Below are 19,376 nucleotides of genomic sequence, written 5' to 3'. Positions count from 1 at the left end.
ACTCTTACCTGGTTTATGAACCTAGCTTAAATCCTGCTGCTCTCTGAAGCCTTTTCCTGTTTTGTTGGTACATATGCTCTTAACCTTTTCTGAATTCTGACTGTACTCACAGGGCCAGACAGGTTAGCATTTTTTATTGTTCCCAGGTCTATTACAAGCTCTGTGTCCTTAGTGTTTTGTTCATGATAGGTGCCCAATACGTAAAAAAATACAAGTCAGTTACTTCACACTTGTCTGTCAGTTCATTGCTTATCCATCTGTATTTCTATTTTGGCATTTTATTTAAACAGGTTCCTGGCTTGGTGGCTTTAAAGAAGCTCCCCTGTGTTAGTTTTGCTGGTGTTGATAGTCTGGATGATGTTAAAAATCATACATACAATGAGTTATTTGTATCTGGAGGATTTATCGTGTCTGATGAATCAATTCTAAATCCAGAGGTTATCACAATTGGTAAGATTTATACATTCTTATGTAAACTTTTGTTTTTTCCTAGATTTTTCTCAATGACTCACTCATACTTTTTAAACTATTGGCCATTCTGCTTTTCACATATAATGGTTTATTCCCCTTCTCAATTCTTGAGCTTTTATTATCATACATTTCTTTCCTCCTGTTAGTCTTTACAAACCATTTCCTCTAAATCTGGTGTAAAGCAAGGCTCTCTGCACCTTCTGCACTTGGATCACTCTAGGTTTATTATTGTTACTGATTTGTTCTTTTTTTTATGTATGGATGTTATGCTCTTAAAGCATTGGGATATGTAGATCTCTGTCTCTCCTAGAGAAGGAAAAAAGAGGAGGACAATAGGACATGGGAAAGTAGGTGTTTTTACATAATATGGACAAGCACTTCCATAATCATTTGTGGAGTGACTGTTATTTATTGACTTAAAAAGAAACTTCCTATATCTTTAACAGAAAACCTTAAAAATTTCTTGACATTCCTTGAAGAACTTAGTTCTCCAGAAGGAAAATGGCAATGGAAAGTCCACTGTAAATTTCAGAAGAAACTAAAGGAAATGGGCAGGTAAGATATGGCAAACAACCATAATGTTGATAATGAATTATCCTAGCTTTTTTAGGAAAGAAGTGGTATTCCCATTTAGGTAGAAGTTTGGCAAGATGATGTGTATGGGTAAAATTGTTTAATCTTTGACACTTGGGGGTTGAGAATAAATGGTGTTCTTAGTTTTTTTTTAGCTGAACTATATATACCAACCAGACCACCAGCACCTCTCCCAATTGTTGAGGACTACTTTAGGCAGCTAATTTAATAAAGTCACACATAATTTGGACAAGGATTAATCTCAACCTGATGAGGGGATGTTTATATTAATAGGGAATTTCTAACATGTCCAGAAATCACTATTTCTCAAAGTGTGATCCTCAGAGTACTAGTCACTTGGAGCTTCACAGAAGATTAAGTGTTGAAATGAGTTTGGTATATCATATCCTACTATTGAAAGTGAATTAAATGCGCTTACACGTTAAAGGATCTGGGAAACTGTAGTGGGTTAACACTTTGTCAGCTTACATTAGACCATTTCCAACTTACATTAGACCACAAAATATTTATTTCTTATAGTACCTGTCAGCATTCCATGGTACATGCTTTGGGAAATTGAGGCCAAGATAATTTTTAAATGTTTCTTTTTGTAGCAATTCTTGTTTTTTTAACTTGTTCATCTTCAAATTTGTCAACATAAGGTAAGTCTTACCTTTATATGACAGATAACATTACTGAGGCCTGGAAGTTCAACTTGTCCAAAGTTACCCAGTAGCCTCTTCTTCCTGACAATAGCTAATAATTTCTACCACTTGCCACCTTGGGCCTTCATAGCTTAAAGCAATGTTTGGTTCTGTTTTCTGAAGAAAAGATTTATACTTTTATGTCATTGATCATAATTCTAAGGTATAAAGCTCAAGATAACTAAATTTATTATTCAGTAAGTTAAATGACTGGTTGAAATTTGAAAGCCCCAAGACTTTGATGTGAGTTACAATTTCTAGTCTCCCTCTTTCCCCTAAGAAGCCCCCATATTTCAGGCAGTGAGCTAAGCAGGGCAGTTGTCATTAGTTGCCTCAATTGAGAAATTGTGGTTTTAAGTTGAAGCAAAAACTTCCATACCACATTTTAGAAATGCAGATCCAGATACTAAACTGCTTAATTTCACAGATTGAATGCTAAAGCTCTAAGTCTGTTGACGCTTCTGAATGTCTACCAGAAGAAACATCTGGTTGAAATTTTGTCATACCACAATTGTGATTCACAAACGCGAAACGCTCCAGAATTGGATTGCCTTATCAGACTTCAGGCTCAGAATGTACAGCAACGACACATAGTATTTTTAACAGGTAAAGAAAGCACTCTTAAGCTTTCTACTATGAATACAGGAATGTGGAGGAAGGGATTTTGCGTGGCTGTGGTGGTTATTGTGTTAAGCTATGATTCTGAAAATGTAAAGGATTTTGTGAGGGCGGGGGGCATGCATCATTTGTCCATGTATGTCTTCAAGTGTATTATACTTCAAGCATTTTTTTTTTATTTAGAGAAGAACATCAAGATGCTTTCCAATTATACAGATAATGGAATAGTGGTTGCAACTGCTGAAGACTTTATGCAAAACTTTAAAAGTCTTGTGGGGTATCACAACTCCCTCACAGAAGAAAATCTTCCCCTGCTTGGTGCTAATGAGAATCTTGAGTCTCAGTCAGGTAACTTTTCAGTAGTTTTCATTTTCTTTAAGGCAGACAGAAAAAGAGGAACAGTTTTGCTCCCTTATTAAATAATGAAATGCCTGTTTTGAAACCACTCAGTTGAGAGGAAGTGTTTCAAGGCATTTAATTATTCTAATAATTAGCACCACAAAGTTTATTATGCTATAGTCAATACAGGTTGATAGTTGCTATACAAACTGTGGACTATAACATTTTCTCTTGGAGGTTATGTAAACTTTATTGCCTGGTGTTGTCAGCAAAGGGTATATATTAAGGAAAATGTAGGAAACCAGGTAATGGGGATTTAGCATTTGGGCTACTAAATCTCCTCAGATGTACAAAACAATTTAATTACAAGGTAGTTAAAATATTCATAGCTTTAGTCTTTTGTGAGATGGCCTCTGCTATGGTCTTGGCTTTTGTGTAAAATGAAAGATGTACTTTTGTTTTTGATGAAAAGCAGTGATGATCGAATATTCAATAGCACTAATCAGTTTACTAAATCAGTGAAGCTAGATATCAAATTTTATTTTATATTTGTCTTGTCAAATACTGAATTACCGTATAACTTTAGATGCTGTTTTGACATTAACCCCTTTGGAGCTGGGAGTTGGGATTTCCCAACATTAAACGTGAACACATTTCGCAGAAGCTTTTAGCATCGGATTATCTGGACATTCACACCTAGTGTGAGTGTTGTGACTAAGTGAACTTGTGGCAGAAGACCAAGCTTTAAGGGATTGCGGACTTGCAGACCCTGACGCATTATATTGTGTGAGTAGTGTATAATTTTAAAACTTAAGCAAAATGTGTATTTCAATAGAGGAGGACTTTTTGTTTTTCAAATGTAGCTCTTTTAGAAAGCGATGAAAAGGATGAAGAGGATATGTCACTGGATTCAGGGGATGAAATCTCAAAAATAGAAGTTTGCAGCAATTTTCATTCAGAAATATTGGCGAAAGAGACCAAAGGATCGAATGGAACAGATCAAAAAAAGAATACTCAAATTGAGTTGCATTCATATCTTGACATGCAAAAAAGTTTATTAGAAGATGATTCTGAAGAGAGAGCATCTATTGCCATGGCATGCTCTGAAGGAGAGAACAGCAATTCAGCAGAACAAGATTCATATGACAACTTTCAGATTTATCACAGTCAATTAAATATGTCTCATCAATTTAGTCATTTTAATGTTCTCACTCATCAGACATTTTTGGGGACGCCATATGCCCTTTCATCAACTCAGTCTCAAAGAAGTGAAAATTACTTCTTATCTGCTTATACTCAAAACTTGGATAGAGAGAAATCTCCATCTCCATTAACTTGGGAAAAAGATGATTCTCCCAGGCTGTATTCTAAAGAGAAATAATTAACTTTTTTTTATTAGGTTGTTGTGGACTTTTTTGTTTCTGAAAATAAGAATTAACAATTTATATTTCATTCTCTAAAAAAAGTTTCTTGCTCTTCCTCTGTTTTTTTCTCTTATTTAAATCATGATGGCCTGTAACAGTTCAAGCATCTGAAAATTGAAATAAATATATATATATTTTTAACATATTTGTACTTGAATTATCTCATGTTGGCACTATTAGGTTTTACATTCGTGTCACCTGTACTTGGGCTTCAAATTGAAGCCAGTTTTATATGTAAAACTAGATATTTACAAAAAAGATAAACAACTTTGCTTTTCTTCCACTAATGTAATGTCTGATACAACCTACTCTTGCTGAAATGAATTACGAACTATTGTATTTATTTTGATTTAAGCTTTTGTATAGTGTTTTTACATAGGTATAAGCCAGTAATATTAATATAGGATTTCGGCTCAATACCTCAAGATTTATATAACAATGCAGTTTCATTTAGATAATAAACTATGTACATAGGACTTAATACCACGCAGCATTATTTTTATCTTTTAGGAAATCACGCGAAAATTTTACTTTTATAAAAGATAGGCTTCTGTTTATTAAGGGCATTGTGAACCATTTGGAACCACCTTAGCTACTGATTTTTAAATTGGTAGTCATCAAAAAAGGAAGTCTATTTTTGAGATCTTAACTCAGAATTACTATTAAGTGCTTTTAAAGTGCTTTTTAAATTCATGAAGTATATGTGGAGATGACAGGTTTAACTCTCTACCACTAATGCTAACTTTTAAGTTTTTAAAATTGCTGCAGTTTCTATGATAAAAATCATAAAAGGATTTAGAGATTTAGAGAAAAAATTTTTCACATTAGTCTAAACTGAATTTGGGTTGTTTTGATAAAAGTAGAGCCTGGATGTGTTACGTCAGATAGACTTTGGTGCCTCAGGAGGACTTGGGTAGGAGTCCCACCCCTTTCGCTCTTTAATCTTGACTTCCTGATGATAGAGCAAAATGTTGATAAAGTGTTGAAGTATGTATTCATGAACAGGCCAGAAAACTCCAGACTGTATCATGGTAAGTAGAACATGTTCTAGGAGTTAAACACCCAGATACAGCAGAAAACAGTTGTCTTTACTACTAAATTTATATAAGAGGGTCCATTTACTACACAATGTACAAGTTTTTAATGAACATTTTTTTAAAAGTCTAAGCTATTTGAACAACACAACTGAGCCATGAGCACATTTTATAATATAGAAGACACAAATCAAATGTGACAATCTGGTTTTCTACCTTTAAAACAACTAAAATTTTCTTCTTGATTTGCAGCTAAAGGCATGAGATTAGTTTCCAACTCCTTTTGCTTCTGGAGAAGGCCCTGAAATCAAATTGATATATTAGTAATGTGTGCAGTAGATTGAAAACTACTGTCTCACATGCCTGTCCTGTTTATAGTCACTGACCCACAGCTTCAGCTTTATCTTTGTCTTGTTGGATTTTACTTGCTCAAAAAAAAGAGAGTAGACTTGGTTACTTGGATATTACGTAAGCTATTACATATTTTAAAGGTTATTTTATTTCAGCATAAAAACCAACATAGATGCCTTTCTCAAAACTAAGTCTCCACGGATAAAATGACACACTCTCAACCCCCAAACAGTCTTAAGTGGTGATGGGTCGTGATGCACTAACCCTGGCTAACACAAGCCCCTGCTGAATTCAGACATAGGTACTGTATCAGTGGGTGAATGTATGCATTATTTCAGAAATGAAAGGATGCTTTCTGATTACCATATATTGTTTGTTGGTCCTCAAACGAGTAAATGGACCAAAGTGATAATGATTTTCTAGCTCTATAGAGGAAAAAGGATGGGCAAACAATAATCTGAGTCAACATTTTAAAATGCAAGGGAGGCTGGTAAATGACTGGACATGGAAAAGTGTAAAAGGGTACCCTTAAACAGGTACAGCCTATTTTTTTCCCCAATAAAAGGAATACAGTGAATCAAAACTGGCTGCAAACCTTTTTTTTTTTTTTTTTAAACCTAGGGTTTGGTTACAGCTGATAGAGAAGCAACAGGAGACATATTTAAGGTCAAAATAACATTAAATATTAGATGTGTTACCTGATTTTATTTTAACTACTTAATAAGATGACAAGATAACGTGAAGGCACAGTAAGTGGTCAGGGATTAAATGAGGGAGCTAGCCTGGTAAGGTCATATGTATAATTTCAAACCTAATTACATTATTCTTAGGAACTTGCATCAATGCTCTGAACTTTGCCAACACATTCATAAAAAATAGTGTAGGCCAGACTGCTAAGAATTCACATAATTTTTTTTTTTTTTTTTGCCTTGGGTGTTCTAGAGCCTTACTTATGTTTTGTCATTCATATGTATGCATTTTTAAATTCAATAAAATTGTCTTAATACTTTAACTGTCTCATGATTTCACAGGGGAAAGAAACATTCTTAAAGACTGGAAGCAGAATCAAAGGTGTGAATTTAGTTCTAGTTTTAAACTCGGTTGCAGCAAAGTCACAAAAACCACATAACGAACTACACATTGCAAACACGTTGGGGGGTGCCACTTCGATGGACAGGAAACAGTCATGTATTCCATACTTGATAAAAGCGCGCATACCTGTCTAAGTTCTGAGAGTCCCTTAAGAATTTCTTGCTGTCGATCCCTGTTTTTCACCAAGTTAACAGTAAGAAGTGGATTCCTGAAATGGTCAGAGTCAAACTGCTGCTGCTTTTCTTGGTCAGAGTCTGAAGCCAGATGAAATTGACAAAAATCAAATACACTTCTATGTGACAGAGAGAACCTGATGCTGTATGTGGTATTTATCCCCAAGGACACCTGTGAAATTATAGCCAAAAAACCTACTAAAGCATCTTGCAAGGTTGACGCTGTGTCATTCACGCGTATGATGCAACCTTAGCCAGGGGATTTCCAAAATCAAAGCCACCTCAGCAAAGCTGTAACTTTCCAGAAACCTTAAAATAAGGCTCACCTTTACCTTAGATTAGCTTAAACTTCCTTTATGAAATAAAGGAACTGACCTACACTCAATAAAAGTATATGAGAGTATATATATATGAGAAGGGAGAGACTCCACAACTTTGAGAGTTGTCTTAATGGGAACAGTTGGTTGCATGACCTCCTGCCTATAAGGTGCACACAACACTGGCACCTGTTACTCCTGTAAGAGCAGTTTGAATAAACCTGCTTAAGTATCAGACAGTGCCTGAGACTCAGCTTTGACATGGATGGAACCAAGAACATCCCCCCTGGGGACAATGCCATCTGAAGCCTCAAAACAACAGCTGTACTATTTTAAGGATTCATTAATAAATTTGTATCCCAGAAGCAACAAGCAAAATTTCAGTAAGAAATAAAATTCACTAATGGACTCCAGAAGAAAAATTCCATCTCCCCTGGAGCAAACTTTAAGACACCTTTTCTAAAGGTAATAGAATTAAAGGGAGGAATGAATAGTAACTTGGATTCGGAATTCAGTGTTGGGAGATTTTTTTTTTTCCCTTAGAATTGCATTTTCAATTTCTACAATAAGAATACTTATATTTACTTACCATGTGAATTTTGATACTGAGGGTCCTGGGTTGAAGGCCTGGATAATGGTGCATCTGGATCAAGGTAATAGATCTCATTGGTTCGAACATAGGGAATAAGATGGGATGGTTCAGAAATCCCAGGTGATAATTCTGTTTGACTACCTCCCAAGATCAGATTCTCTCTTTCATAACTAATATTTTTAAATGGGAAATACAATGTATTAGTCTGAGTTTGCTGGGTTCTGTTTTTCACTGCTGGAATTTGTGGTGACTGAGACCTATTTTTTAAAAATAAAGCAAAGTTAAGCAGAGAAAAGCTTATAGACAAAATTGTGCTGTTTAGAGTATCTACTTTTAAAATCACATTTCAATTTACTCTAAATGTACTTGAAACACTTTTACATATAAAGGCTTTTCTGTGGTACCTTTTCATAAAGCAGGGCAACAATGGGATTAAGTAACTTCAGTTTTTACTACTACTAGCTGAGGATATATGTACTGTAGTACAGGGGGAATACTGGATAGATTAATTTGAGCTGAAATGCTTCTTCCCAAATAATTCACCATTAAATAATCTACTCAACATCCAAACTAAACTCACTATTAGAATCCCATTTTGAGACAATCTAAACCACCTGGTTAACAAACATGTTTACACACAAAAGCACAGAATAAAAATTGTAACAGTTGTAGGTACACTATTTTACATCTCCCATTAATTGAATTTCTCATTGTCCCTAGCAGCAGTTTCACTGTTTACATCCCTGAAAAATCAAAACTGCTTTGCTAAGTCTGGAGAAATGGGAAAAGTCATTCACATTCCTGCCTGGGATGGCTAGGCCTAGTCCTACTTGGGCCTTTCCCTTAAACCTCTACCCCTTACCTGGAAGTCATACCCTTTCCTACTGTTTGCTGTCTTTATATACATAAACTAGATTCTGAGATGTTTGTCACCTATTTTGTCCCACACAGAAAGCATTTAGTAACTATGTAGTTGACTTGATCCACAATGTACCTTTTCTTGATGAAAGAATTAGCTTCTGGAGGTTCTTCCTAAAAGATGCATAGAAATAAATGCAGAAAAGGAGTATGAGATTTCCATATGCCCCACATAGACTTTCAGTGGTTATACATATTTTTAAGCATATATATATTTTATCCTGGGAAAATGAGGAGGTGATAAGTTCAAATGCACCATAAATGGCAGCAATTACTTCTTTTAATAATCTGAGGATATTATTTGAATAAGATCAACTGGGTCATGGAATAAAGATTTAGTATTTTGCTAGAGCCAGAACCAATCCAATCATTCCTGACCTACTTGTACATCATCCCTTGTCTATATGGAGTATAAACACAAGAGTTTTGAATGGCTATTTCAATTAAAATAGCACTTACCAATAGCGGGTTTAAGTGCAAACTTCCTCTGTAAAAGACCAGACAGTAAACATTTCTGGCTTTGTGGGCCACACAGTCTTTGTTGCAACTATTCAACTGCTATTGTAGTGTGAAACCAGCCATAGACAAAACACAAAAGGATGAACATGGCTGTGTTTTAATATAAAGCTTTATTTACAATAGGCAGCAAGACTGGATTTGGCCCAGGAGCTATAGTTTGCCAACCCATGGAGTACTAAAGCAAATATTTGAAATTCTTGTTTAGAAACAAAACAACTTTGTCAAAACATGCATGTGGAGAACTGTATTTTGAATCTAGAAACACCTATACATGTTTGAAAACATGATATTTTTAAGACAGAAAAGGTTTACCTTTTTGACCAGATACCAAGAGCACCTTGATTCAGTTTCTTGATGAGATGAATGAACTACCTGTGGTGAAGTGCCTCTATTTTGAGGGAGATATCCAGGATTATTTCTTTGTAACAGATGAAGCAATTCCATCTGCCTTCTTACTTTTTTTTCTTCTCTTTGCTTCTGAAGTTGTTTAGGATACTTTTCTGATGCTGGAATATACCTTCTGAGTGGCTTATTTATGTTCCAATCTGGCCTTTTAAGACATTTCTTGATATGTTTTGTTTGTTTCTCTGTTCTTGTGAACTGATTACAGTGGTCATTATACCAACTATCTTTCTCTATGTTGGCTCCTTTATCCTGACTTAGTTGTTGCTTGTTTTTCTTGAGGTGTCCATTAAATTCTGCAGAAATCTCAGGAGATAGATGATCTATCATTTCCTTCTCCATTACTGACCCACAGTCTGGTTCTTCATTGGTGAATGTTCCTGTATTTAAGTCATCTGAAAAAGATTTTTTTCTAGATGATTCATTTTATGTAGTTTAATTAGAGAAGTTGTACGTTTACAGAAAAATACAAAAAATAGTTTCCACATACTGCCCCATTATTAATACCTTTGTTACAAATGATGGAAGAATATCATTATAATTTTACTAACTATAGTCCTAGTTCACACTCTTTCTGTTGTACAGTCCTATGGTTTTTAAAAAATTTTTATTCCAGTCAACATATATCACCTAGAATTTCCCCTCTTAACTACATTCAAATATATAATTCACTGCTGTTGGTTATGTTCACAGTGTTGTGCTTCATCACTTTTCAGATGATTCATTCTTAGCATCATATAATACATACCATTTTTAAACAAAAGTTTCCACAGGATTGTTTGGGCTTTCACTTAGAATATACAAAAGCCATATATACTATCATCCTGTATTATCGAAAGTATATATCTGAGAAAGTATAAGTGTAATATACATTTTCCTATGAAGGGTAGCTGATAAAAACAATTTTCATAAAAAGCAATCCAATTTAGAGCTCTTTTAAAAGACATGTGGGAGGCGAGGCAAGATGGTGGCATAGAGAGGAGTGGAATTTAGTTAGTCCTCTAGAGCAACTAGTAAATAGCCAGGAACAACTTAATAGTCTGGAACAACCATGACTGTCCACACATCAAACACCAGCCTGGAATGAGTGGAATGGCTGAGATTGCAGCATAAAAGCTATAAGTAAAAACTGCGGAACTGTGCCGGGAGCCTCCTCCCCCCACAGCAGGCTGAGTTGCAAAACCATGCTATAAGAGAAAGCAGCAGTCCCTGTTGGGAGGAAGCAAATACAGCTCAGCACAGCTCCAACTGGGGTTTTAATGAACAAATATGGACTGCTGAATACAAGCTACAAACAGAAAAACCCCTAACAAGCAGCAAAGTACCCTGAGGTCACTCCCAGTGGCGAGGAGGTGGGGCTGATGGGGAAAAAAATACAGAGGCTTTTGGAGATGACTGTGCTTAGAATGCTCGAAAAAGCCTGTGTCCCAAGAAAAGGAGCTCAGAAGACCAGGCACTATCTGGCTGACAGGTAAAACAGGGCCCGGAGACAGGCTCTGAAAAAGGGCTTTCTTTCTCCTTTTTTTCTCTCTCAATCTGAATGGCTCAGTGAGAAAGCCTCAGGCATTTTCTGATCTCAGCTCTCTGACCCATGCAGAGGTGAAGTTAACAAGAGTCAAAGACAAAGGAGTAATTCAAGTGCAGAAGATAACTCCCTAGGAGGTGTATCTTCCCTAAGAGGAAGGGAACGGCTTGGTTTCTTTTTCTCTGACTCCATATCTTTTTACACTTCAATAGCTCCCTGCCAAGGGTGGAATTAAAACTGTTGGAGAATAACTACCCAGACAATAGCCTAAAGTACTAGGCAAGGCTTGAGAGCTGGGGAAGGGCCTTAAAAAGGGATTTCTTTTTTTCTTCTTTTTTTAATTAACTATTCTAAGTAGCTCTTTACAGAAAGCATGGCACAGCTCAGTTCTTTGAAGCCCTCCTTCAAAGAACTCAGACCACAGGGGCTGGAAATCAGAAAGCAGCTTCAGTCAGACATGCCCCCATGAGGGACAGAGTGAGTCAGAAGACTTAAGGCACTGCACCTTTTTACACTGGTGGGGTACTGAGGGCTGGCAAGCGCCACTGGCCAGACAGGACAGGAAAAGCACAGAGTCTAAAGGCCTCACGGGCGTGTCTCATTCTCAGGGAAACTCCATATCCTCCTCCTGAGACCTGAGCCTCTCTGGACTGGGAAAACTTAACTGGGTTGACCATATCTGAGGAGACCCTCTCACAAAAAGGCTACATAGAGGCAGGGCAAGAAACAGAAAAACAAGAGGTAAAATATTCTGATCAACTAAACAGAATCTAAGAGATCTAGAATAAGTTGAACTGAAAAACAAAGGATAGAGAACAAAGCCAACCAACAAGGAAAATGTTAGGTAAAAAAGTGAACATGAGCTCCAGAATAAACTAAAGAGGAAAATCAGATGCCTAGACGGCTTAAGATAATAAGCCATACTAGGAAACACAAAAATACAGACCAGCCACCAAAGGAACAAACTAACAGTTCAACCGAGATACAGGATTGAGACAACTAATCCTAAATCAATTCAATGAACTGAGGAAAGATATGGCAAAAGAGAGAAAGTATATAAAGTCACTGGATGACCATAAAGAATAAGTTGTAAGCTTGAAAAAAAAAATGGCAGAACTTATGGGAATGAAAAGAACAACAGAAGAGATGAAAAACACAACAGAGGGATACAACAGTAGATTTGAACAGACAGAAGAAAGGATAAGTGAACTGGAAGACAAGACATTTGAATTCATACACACAAAAGAACAGATAGTAAAAAGAATGGTAAAATACTAGCAGGGTCTTAGGGAGCTGAAAGACAACACGAAGCACACAAATACATGTGTTATGGGTGTCCCAGAAGGAGAAGAGAAAAGGGGTAGAAAGAATAATAGAAGAAATATTCACTGAAAATTTCCCAACTTGTATGAAAGACAGAAAATTACAGATACAAGTAGTACAACGTACCCCAAACAGAACAGATCCCAGTAGACCTACTCCAAGATACTTACTGATCAGGTTATCCAATATCAAAGACAAAGAGAGAATTCTGAAAGCAGCAAGAGAAAACCAATCCATCACATACAGGCTACGTACAGATTTCTCCGCAGAAACTATAGAGGCGAGAAGACAGTGGTATGATATATTTAGGATACTGAAAAAAAAAACAGCCAACAAAGAACTCTATATCCAGCAAAACTGTCCTTCAAAAATGAGGGAGAAATTAAAATATTTTCAGGCAAACAGACACAGAGAGAGTTTGTGAATAAGAGACCAGCGCTACAAGAAATACTACAGGGAGTGCTACAGGCTGATAAGAAAATACAGGGGAGAGAGGTTTGGGAAAGAGTTTAGAAATGATTATCAGGAAGGATAAAAGGAGAGAAAGAGAAAAAATAAAATATGATATGTAAAACCCAAAAGACAAAATGGTAAAAGAAAAGTTCTGTCCTTACAGTAATAACACTAAATGTTAAACAATTAAACTCCCCAATAAAAAGACACAGACTGGGCGGTGATAAACAGAGCACAGTGGGAAGCAGACCATGACCTGTGTTCTCCGGACCCTCTGGGCCCTTGGACCCCTCTGGCCCTGGGCTGGCAGGTGGGCTGGTGGCCCGGGGGCGCCCTGTGGTCCCTGCCCTGCAGAGACCCAGAGTCCTCACTGCAACTGCCCACCATCTTGGAACAGGCAGCAGCAGGACCCTGTCTTCCCTTCCCCCACGATATAATGATGGTGGCAGCGGTGGCCTCTCCAAGCCTGGACCCTGCCAGCCACCGGGTTTCTCTGCCCAGACCTACCTGGAGGCAGGCATGGTGGGGAGAGAAAAATGGCGGCTTCCCAAATGCCGCGGAGGCCGGTCGAGGACTTGAGGGCCCAGAAGGCGGGTCGCATAGATTCAAGCTTGGTCCTCTCTTTGGATCGGACCACGGAGCTCTACAGATCCGGGACCTGGGGTGAATGCCCTGTTCCAATTGGATGAGATGCCACCTTGTCCTGACAACGATGGACAAAGGCCTTAACGGGCCTGGAAGGTGAGCGGAGCCCTGGATGACAATGGGTGGAATGGTTAGTGGGGCATAGGGTGGTTAGTCTTTGTTCTGCCACAACTTGCTTGACATTGGAAGAGAGAAATGGTATGCTAACCTGCAATGCTTGTCCAATAAGAAGTACCTACCACCTTTTGGGAAGATTTACTGGCTGTTTATAGAAGACAACCTATGTATATAATATGAAAAAGTTGCTCTCAAATTTCCCCTCAACCTTTTTAAATAAAACTTTTGCCACATCTAGGCTTTCTAGATGTAAACAGGTTGCTGACTTATGATAAAGTAGAGTTAGAAAACCACATGTCTTGTAATGCCCATTTGTTAGGGGAAAAAAAAAAAATCTTAGAAATGTCTTCTGGAAACGACTTTGAAATGTAATTTAGACTGCCTCTGGAAGCGACAGTGGGAGAGACATACGCCCATGTCTGTTCTGTGGGTTGAAGGCCAAGAAGCAGAAGGGTAAGAAGAGGAAGAGAAGGTTCTATGCCAGACTAGTCATATTTAGAAGATATTTTCATATTATAACCATTGTTTTGTGTGTGCAATTTATTCCTCACTACTGTATATATAATTGACAATGCTAAGTACTTTTGGAAATATCTCCTCTTCCTAGATGTTCTGAAGTGCCTGACATGTTAAAAGAAGAGGTAATAGAAGAACACATTTTGTAATTATCTTTTTGTTAAAATTCATATGAAATATTGTGGGTTTTTTTGGAATGGCCAAACCACCTGAGTAGTACACATTTTGTACACTGGTTTGGGGGAGGAGGGAGAAGGAAGTGCAAAGGGCTCTATGCCCGTGTATTTGTAATGAGACAAGATTAACCACTGTCCCTATGTTTGTACATTTGGTTTTACTTTGCTGTGTATATAGTGTACATAATGGACACACACGTCCTAATTTGCATCTAGTCTTCTAGATGTTAAGAGGTTGCCTGTGTAAGACAAAAATAGACTTAGTAAACAAATACGTCTTGTAAATTTTGTGTTAAAATTCCTAAGAAAGATTGTCCTCTGAAATTTTGAGCAGTATAGCCAGGGTTGGTGGAGGAAGGATAAAAGGGAAGGAAGGGTTCTAGAGTAGAATGTGCATATTTAGAAGACACTTTCTAATTAAATGTTGTTACATGTGTACAGTTTATTCAAGACTGTTCTGTATCTAGTGGACAAACTAAGTCATTATTTGAAACATTTAGTCTGTCTAGATGTTTAGATGTGCCCTACATACGTTAAAAGTAGAAGTAGTGAGGATCTAAGATGGCAGCATAGAAAGGAGTGGAAGCTAAGTAGTCCCCCTGGAACAACTGAAAAAAACCAGAAACAACTAGCAAATAATCCGGAATAACTATGGGGGGATAACTAACGTGACTGATCACTCATACACCAACCTGAATTGCCAGGAATGCCCAAGATCACAGCATAAAATCTGTAAGTAAAAACCGCAGATCCAAGCCAGGAGACCCCTATCCCCACAGCCCAAGTTACAAAGCCTCATGGTGCCAGAGAGAAGCTCTCTCCCAGGAAGCGAATATGGCTCAGCTGAGCTCCAACTGAGCTACAAATCCCTAACAAGCAGACAGAGGCTTTGGATGATGACTGACCTTGGAGAGCCAGAGGGTCTCCGCAGACTAGCCCTGAAGGGTACTTTCTGTTCCTTTTTCGGCTCAGTGGAGAAAGCCTCAGCCATTTTCAGTTCCCAGTACTCTGACCTAGACAACCATGGAGACGGCACAGGTAGAGAGAGACCATTGAAATGCTAATGACCTCTCCCTAGGGGGTCTATTGTCTCTAAGAGGAAAGAGGTGGGGCCCAGCTCTACTACCCGCACCCACCTTCCATTCTGAACCAGACCCCAGAGCCTGGGGAAAAACAACCATGGGCCACAGCTCCTTATACCAGTCTGGAGTTACAGGCTGACAGGCACCACCTGCTGGCCAGAAAAGCACAGTGATCTGAGGCATCACAGGGTATACCAATTTTCTAAGACACACCCTCAGGGAAATGGGACACTATTGCCTCCTTCCAAAACCTGAGCATGTTCTGGTCTGGGAAAACCTGATTGGGGTAACCAAAGAAACCATGCTAGACAACAGAAAACTACAACCTACACTAAGAAAAATGAAGTTATGGCCCAGTCAAAGGAACAAACTTAGACTTCAACTGAGATACAGGAATTGAAATAACTAATAATAAGTCAATTCAAAAAGTTTAGGGAAGATATGGCGAAAGACCCGAACCGTATGATGAAACCACTGGAAGTACATAACGTAGAAATTGAAAGTTCGAAAAACCGACCGCCAGAATCTATAGAAATGAAAGGCACAACACAAGAGATGAAAGACACAATGGAAACATACAACAGCAGGTCTCAAGAGGCAGAAGAAAACACTCAGGAACTGGAGAATAAGGCACCTGAAAGCCTACACACAAAAGATCAGAGAGAGCAAAGAATGGAAAAAGATGAGCAACGTCTCCAGGAACTTAAGGACCAAACGAAAAGCAAGAATGTACGTGTCATGGGTGTCCCAGAAGGAGAAGAGAAGGGAAAAGGGGCAGAAGGAATAATAGAGGAAATAATCAATGAAAATTTCCCATGTCTTATGAAAGACATAAAATTACAGAATAGATCTGAATAGGCCTACACCGAGACATTTAATAATCGGATTATCAAACATCAAAGACAAAGAGAGAATCCTGGAAGCAGCAAGAGAAAAGCGATCCATCACATACAAAGGAAGCTTGATGAGACTGTGCAGATTTCTCAACAGAAACCATGGAAGCAAGAAGCAAGTGGGGTGATATATTTAAGACACTGAAAGGGAAAAACCACCAACCAAGAATCCTATATCTGGCAAAACTATCCCTCAGATATGAGGGAAAGCTTAAAATATTCTCTGACAAACAGACAATGACAGAGTTTGTGAACAAGATATCTGCTCTACAGGAAACACTAAAGGAAGCACTGCAGACAGAAAGGAAAAGACAGGAGTGAGAGGTTTGGAAAACAATTTTGGGAGATAGTAACACAACAATGTAAGAATACTGAACAAAGATGACTGTGAGTATGGTTGAAAGAGGAAGGCTGGGACCATGTGGGACAGCAGAACAAAAGACGAACGATAAAGACTGGGACTGTGTAACTCAGGGAAACCTAGGGTGCTCAACGATTGTAATAAAAAGTACAAATATGTTTTTACATGAGGTATAACAAACAAATGTCAACATTGCAAGGTGTTAAAAATAGGGTGGGATTGGGGGAAAAATGCAATCAATGCAAACTAGAGGCTTTAACAGAAACATTGTATTGTGCTTCCTTTAATGTAACAAAGGCAACATACCAAAGCTAAATGCATATGGGGGGGTGGGGAATAGAGGAAGGGTATGGGACTCCTGGCATTGGTGATGCTGTCTCTTTATTCTAATTTAAGCTAATGCTATCTTTCCTTTTGTTGCTTTCTAGCTATCAAGTTTTCTTTTGTTTGTTTTTCTCTCTTTCTCTTTTTCTTTTGCCTCTCTGCCTTCTTTGACTCTTCCTCCGTCTTTGTGGAAGAAATGGAGATGTCCTTATATAGAGGTGGTGATGGTGCTCAATACATAAATATGGGACCATATGGGGAACCAACGATTGTTTACTTAGGATGGAATGTATACTGTGTGAACAAAACCATCTTAAAAGAGATGGGTTGATGAAGAAACCTTGAGGGCACTACATTGAGTGAAATAAGACAGACACGTAAAGGCAAATATTGCAGGGTGTCACTGATATGAACTAATTATAAAATGTAAACTCATAGACATGAAATATAAGTTACCAGGGTATAGGAATGAGGCTAAAGAATGGGGAGCAGTTGCTTATTATGAACAGAATGTTCAACTAGGGAGAACTTAAATGTTTGGAAATGGACTGGGGTGATGGCAGCATGTTGTGAGAATAACTAACAGTGCCGAAAGATGTACGAAGGTGGTGCAAAGGGTAAGCTCAGAGTCACACATGTCACCAGAAGGAAAGTTGGAAGTTAAAAGATGGGAATGTATAAAACAGTGAACCTCGTGGTGGACAATGTCTGTGATTAACTATACAAATATTAGAAATCTCTCTCACGAACTAGAACAAATGTATGTCACTATCACTAGAAGTTAATAATAGAGAGGCATATAGGAAAAAAATACATACCTATTGCAAACTATATACTACAGTTAGTAGTATTTTAACATTCTTTCATCAACAGTAACAAATGTACTATACCAAAACTATGAATCAATAATAGAGGGGAACGTGGTTAGGGGTATAGGAGGATCTGAATTTCCTTTTTTTTTTGTCTTTCTTTCTTTTCTGGAGTAGTGAAAATGTTCTAAAAATTGGAAAAAAAAAATTGTGTTGATGGATGCACAGCTGTATGGTGGTGCCATGGGCAACTGATTGTACACTTTGGATTTATGGATAGTTGTATGGTATCTGAACAATCTCGTTTAAAAAAAATAAACAAATAAAAGTAGAAGTAATAAAATAATTCTTTGTAAATACTGTTTTGCTCAAATTCATAGGAAATAGAGTCTTTTGGAAATGGGATTGTTAAAACCATCTCTGTGGGCAGCATACAAGGGTCTATATACTCGTTCAGTGGTTTGGAGGAGGTGGGAGGGAAGCAATAGCAAAAGGTAATATGCTAGTGTGTTCAGACAAAACTTTTTCTGTATGTTCTGTGCATTTCATTTGGCTGTATATATAGTGTATATAATGGAAAAATGAGTCCTAGGTTTGCACCATCTAGTCTGTAGATGTTAAAGAGGTTGCCCGTATATGACAAAGCAGAGTTATTAATATTAGCATGTTTTGTATACTTTGTGTTGAAATTTATTGGAAAGCTTGTCTTCCATAAATGACTTTTGGGTGTGAATTTGTTCACCCACCTCAAAGCATTACACTTGCCTGTACTTTCTACTGAACTGGTGGTGGAGAAAAGGAAGTCAGGGGGATATGGTTCAAGGCCAAGATGGTCATGTTTCCGAATTGTTTAACCACCTCTGAACATTGTACTTGTTCACTGGTTTGAGGGAAGTGGGAGGGAAGAAATTGAAAAGGTGTTTTGCTAGTGTGTACTAGAACATTTCTGATCCTCCATTGCCTTGTATGTTATGTGCATTCATTTAACTTTGCTGTACTACATATATTGTGTATATACTGGACAAATGAGTCCTAATTTTATAATATCTAGTCTCTAGATATTAAAGAGGATGCCAATGTATGACAAAAATAGAGTTAGTAAACTAACACATTTTGTACACTATGTTAAAATTCCTAGAAAGGCTATTTTCTGAAAATAACTTTCACAAATGAAATTATAAAACCCCATCTAAGTGACACATGTGCCTATAACTCATCCACTGGTTTTGTGGTGGGGAGAAGGAATCAGAGAAATGAAGGGCTCCAGACCAGAATGTTTCTATTTAGAAGACACTTTCAGATATAACAATTGTTACGTGTGTGTAGTTTATTGAACACTACTGTGTACATAGTGGACAAATTTAAGTCCTTACTTGAAACATCTAGTCTTTCTAGGTGTTTACAAGCGCCCAAAGTATGTTAAAAGTAGAGGTAGCAAAGTAACACATTTTGTAGATAGTGTTTTGTTAAAAGTCGTATGAAATATTTTTTGGAGATGGAATGGTCAAACCACCTTCAGAGCAGTACACATTCTGTTTGTGCTGTTTCAGGGAGGAGGGAGAAGGAAGTGCCAAGGGCTCTATGCCAGTAAGTCTGTAGTTGGGCAAGATAAACCATCATCCTGT

At 37.7% G+C, this 19,376-nt stretch overlaps 2 protein-coding genes across 16 annotated transcripts in view; one reads left to right on the top strand and one right to left on the bottom strand.

Moving 5' to 3' along the window:
* TASOR (transcription activation suppressor) overlaps positions 1-4,270 on the top strand; it is a 62,905-nt gene extending 58,635 nt beyond the window's left edge. For 4 of the 7 annotated variants that reach the window (XM_037798586.1, XM_037798571.1, XM_037798578.1 and 1 more), the window contains 5 exons: positions 291-450; positions 918-1,026; positions 2,176-2,354; positions 2,550-2,714; positions 3,569-4,270. In XM_037798586.1, the coding sequence (XP_037654514.1) occupies positions 291-450; positions 918-1,026; positions 2,176-2,354; positions 2,550-2,714; positions 3,569-4,086 (1,131 nt within the window). In that variant the 3' untranslated portion in view covers positions 4,087-4,270. Of the gene's footprint in view, positions 1-290; positions 451-917; positions 1,027-2,175; positions 2,355-2,549; positions 2,715-3,291 lie in introns of all 7 variants that reach the window. The other 3 variants (XM_037798609.1, XM_037798604.1, XM_037798595.1) reach the window with 1 other exon arrangement.
* The window catches only part of CCDC66 (coiled-coil domain containing 66), a 91,231-nt gene continuing 75,589 nt past the window's right edge, over positions 3,735-19,376 (bottom strand). For 5 of the 9 annotated variants that reach the window (XM_037798623.1, XM_037798638.1, XM_037798635.1 and 2 more), the window contains 5 exons: positions 9,438-9,922; positions 8,683-8,720; positions 7,686-7,945; positions 6,733-6,860; positions 3,735-5,464 (listed from right to left, as the gene is read on the bottom strand). In XM_037798623.1, coding sequence (XP_037654551.1) covers positions 5,354-5,464; positions 6,733-6,860; positions 7,686-7,945; positions 8,683-8,720; positions 9,438-9,922 — 1,022 coding nt within the window. In that variant the 3' untranslated portion in view covers positions 3,735-5,353. Of the gene's footprint in view, positions 5,465-6,728; positions 6,861-7,685; positions 7,946-8,682; positions 8,721-8,742; positions 9,094-9,437; positions 9,923-13,343; positions 13,582-19,376 lie in introns of those variants that run through there. The other 4 variants (XM_037798631.1, XM_037798646.1, XM_037798656.1 and 1 more) reach the window with 4 other exon arrangements.

The sequence above is a fragment of the Choloepus didactylus genome, chromosome 1, assembly GCF_015220235.1.
Source record: "Choloepus didactylus isolate mChoDid1 chromosome 1, mChoDid1.pri, whole genome shotgun sequence".
Lineage (NCBI taxonomy): Eukaryota > Metazoa > Chordata > Mammalia > Pilosa > Megalonychidae > Choloepus > Choloepus didactylus.
The sequence above is the reverse complement of the archived record's forward strand: the minus strand, read 5'-3'. Positions and strand labels throughout refer to the sequence as shown.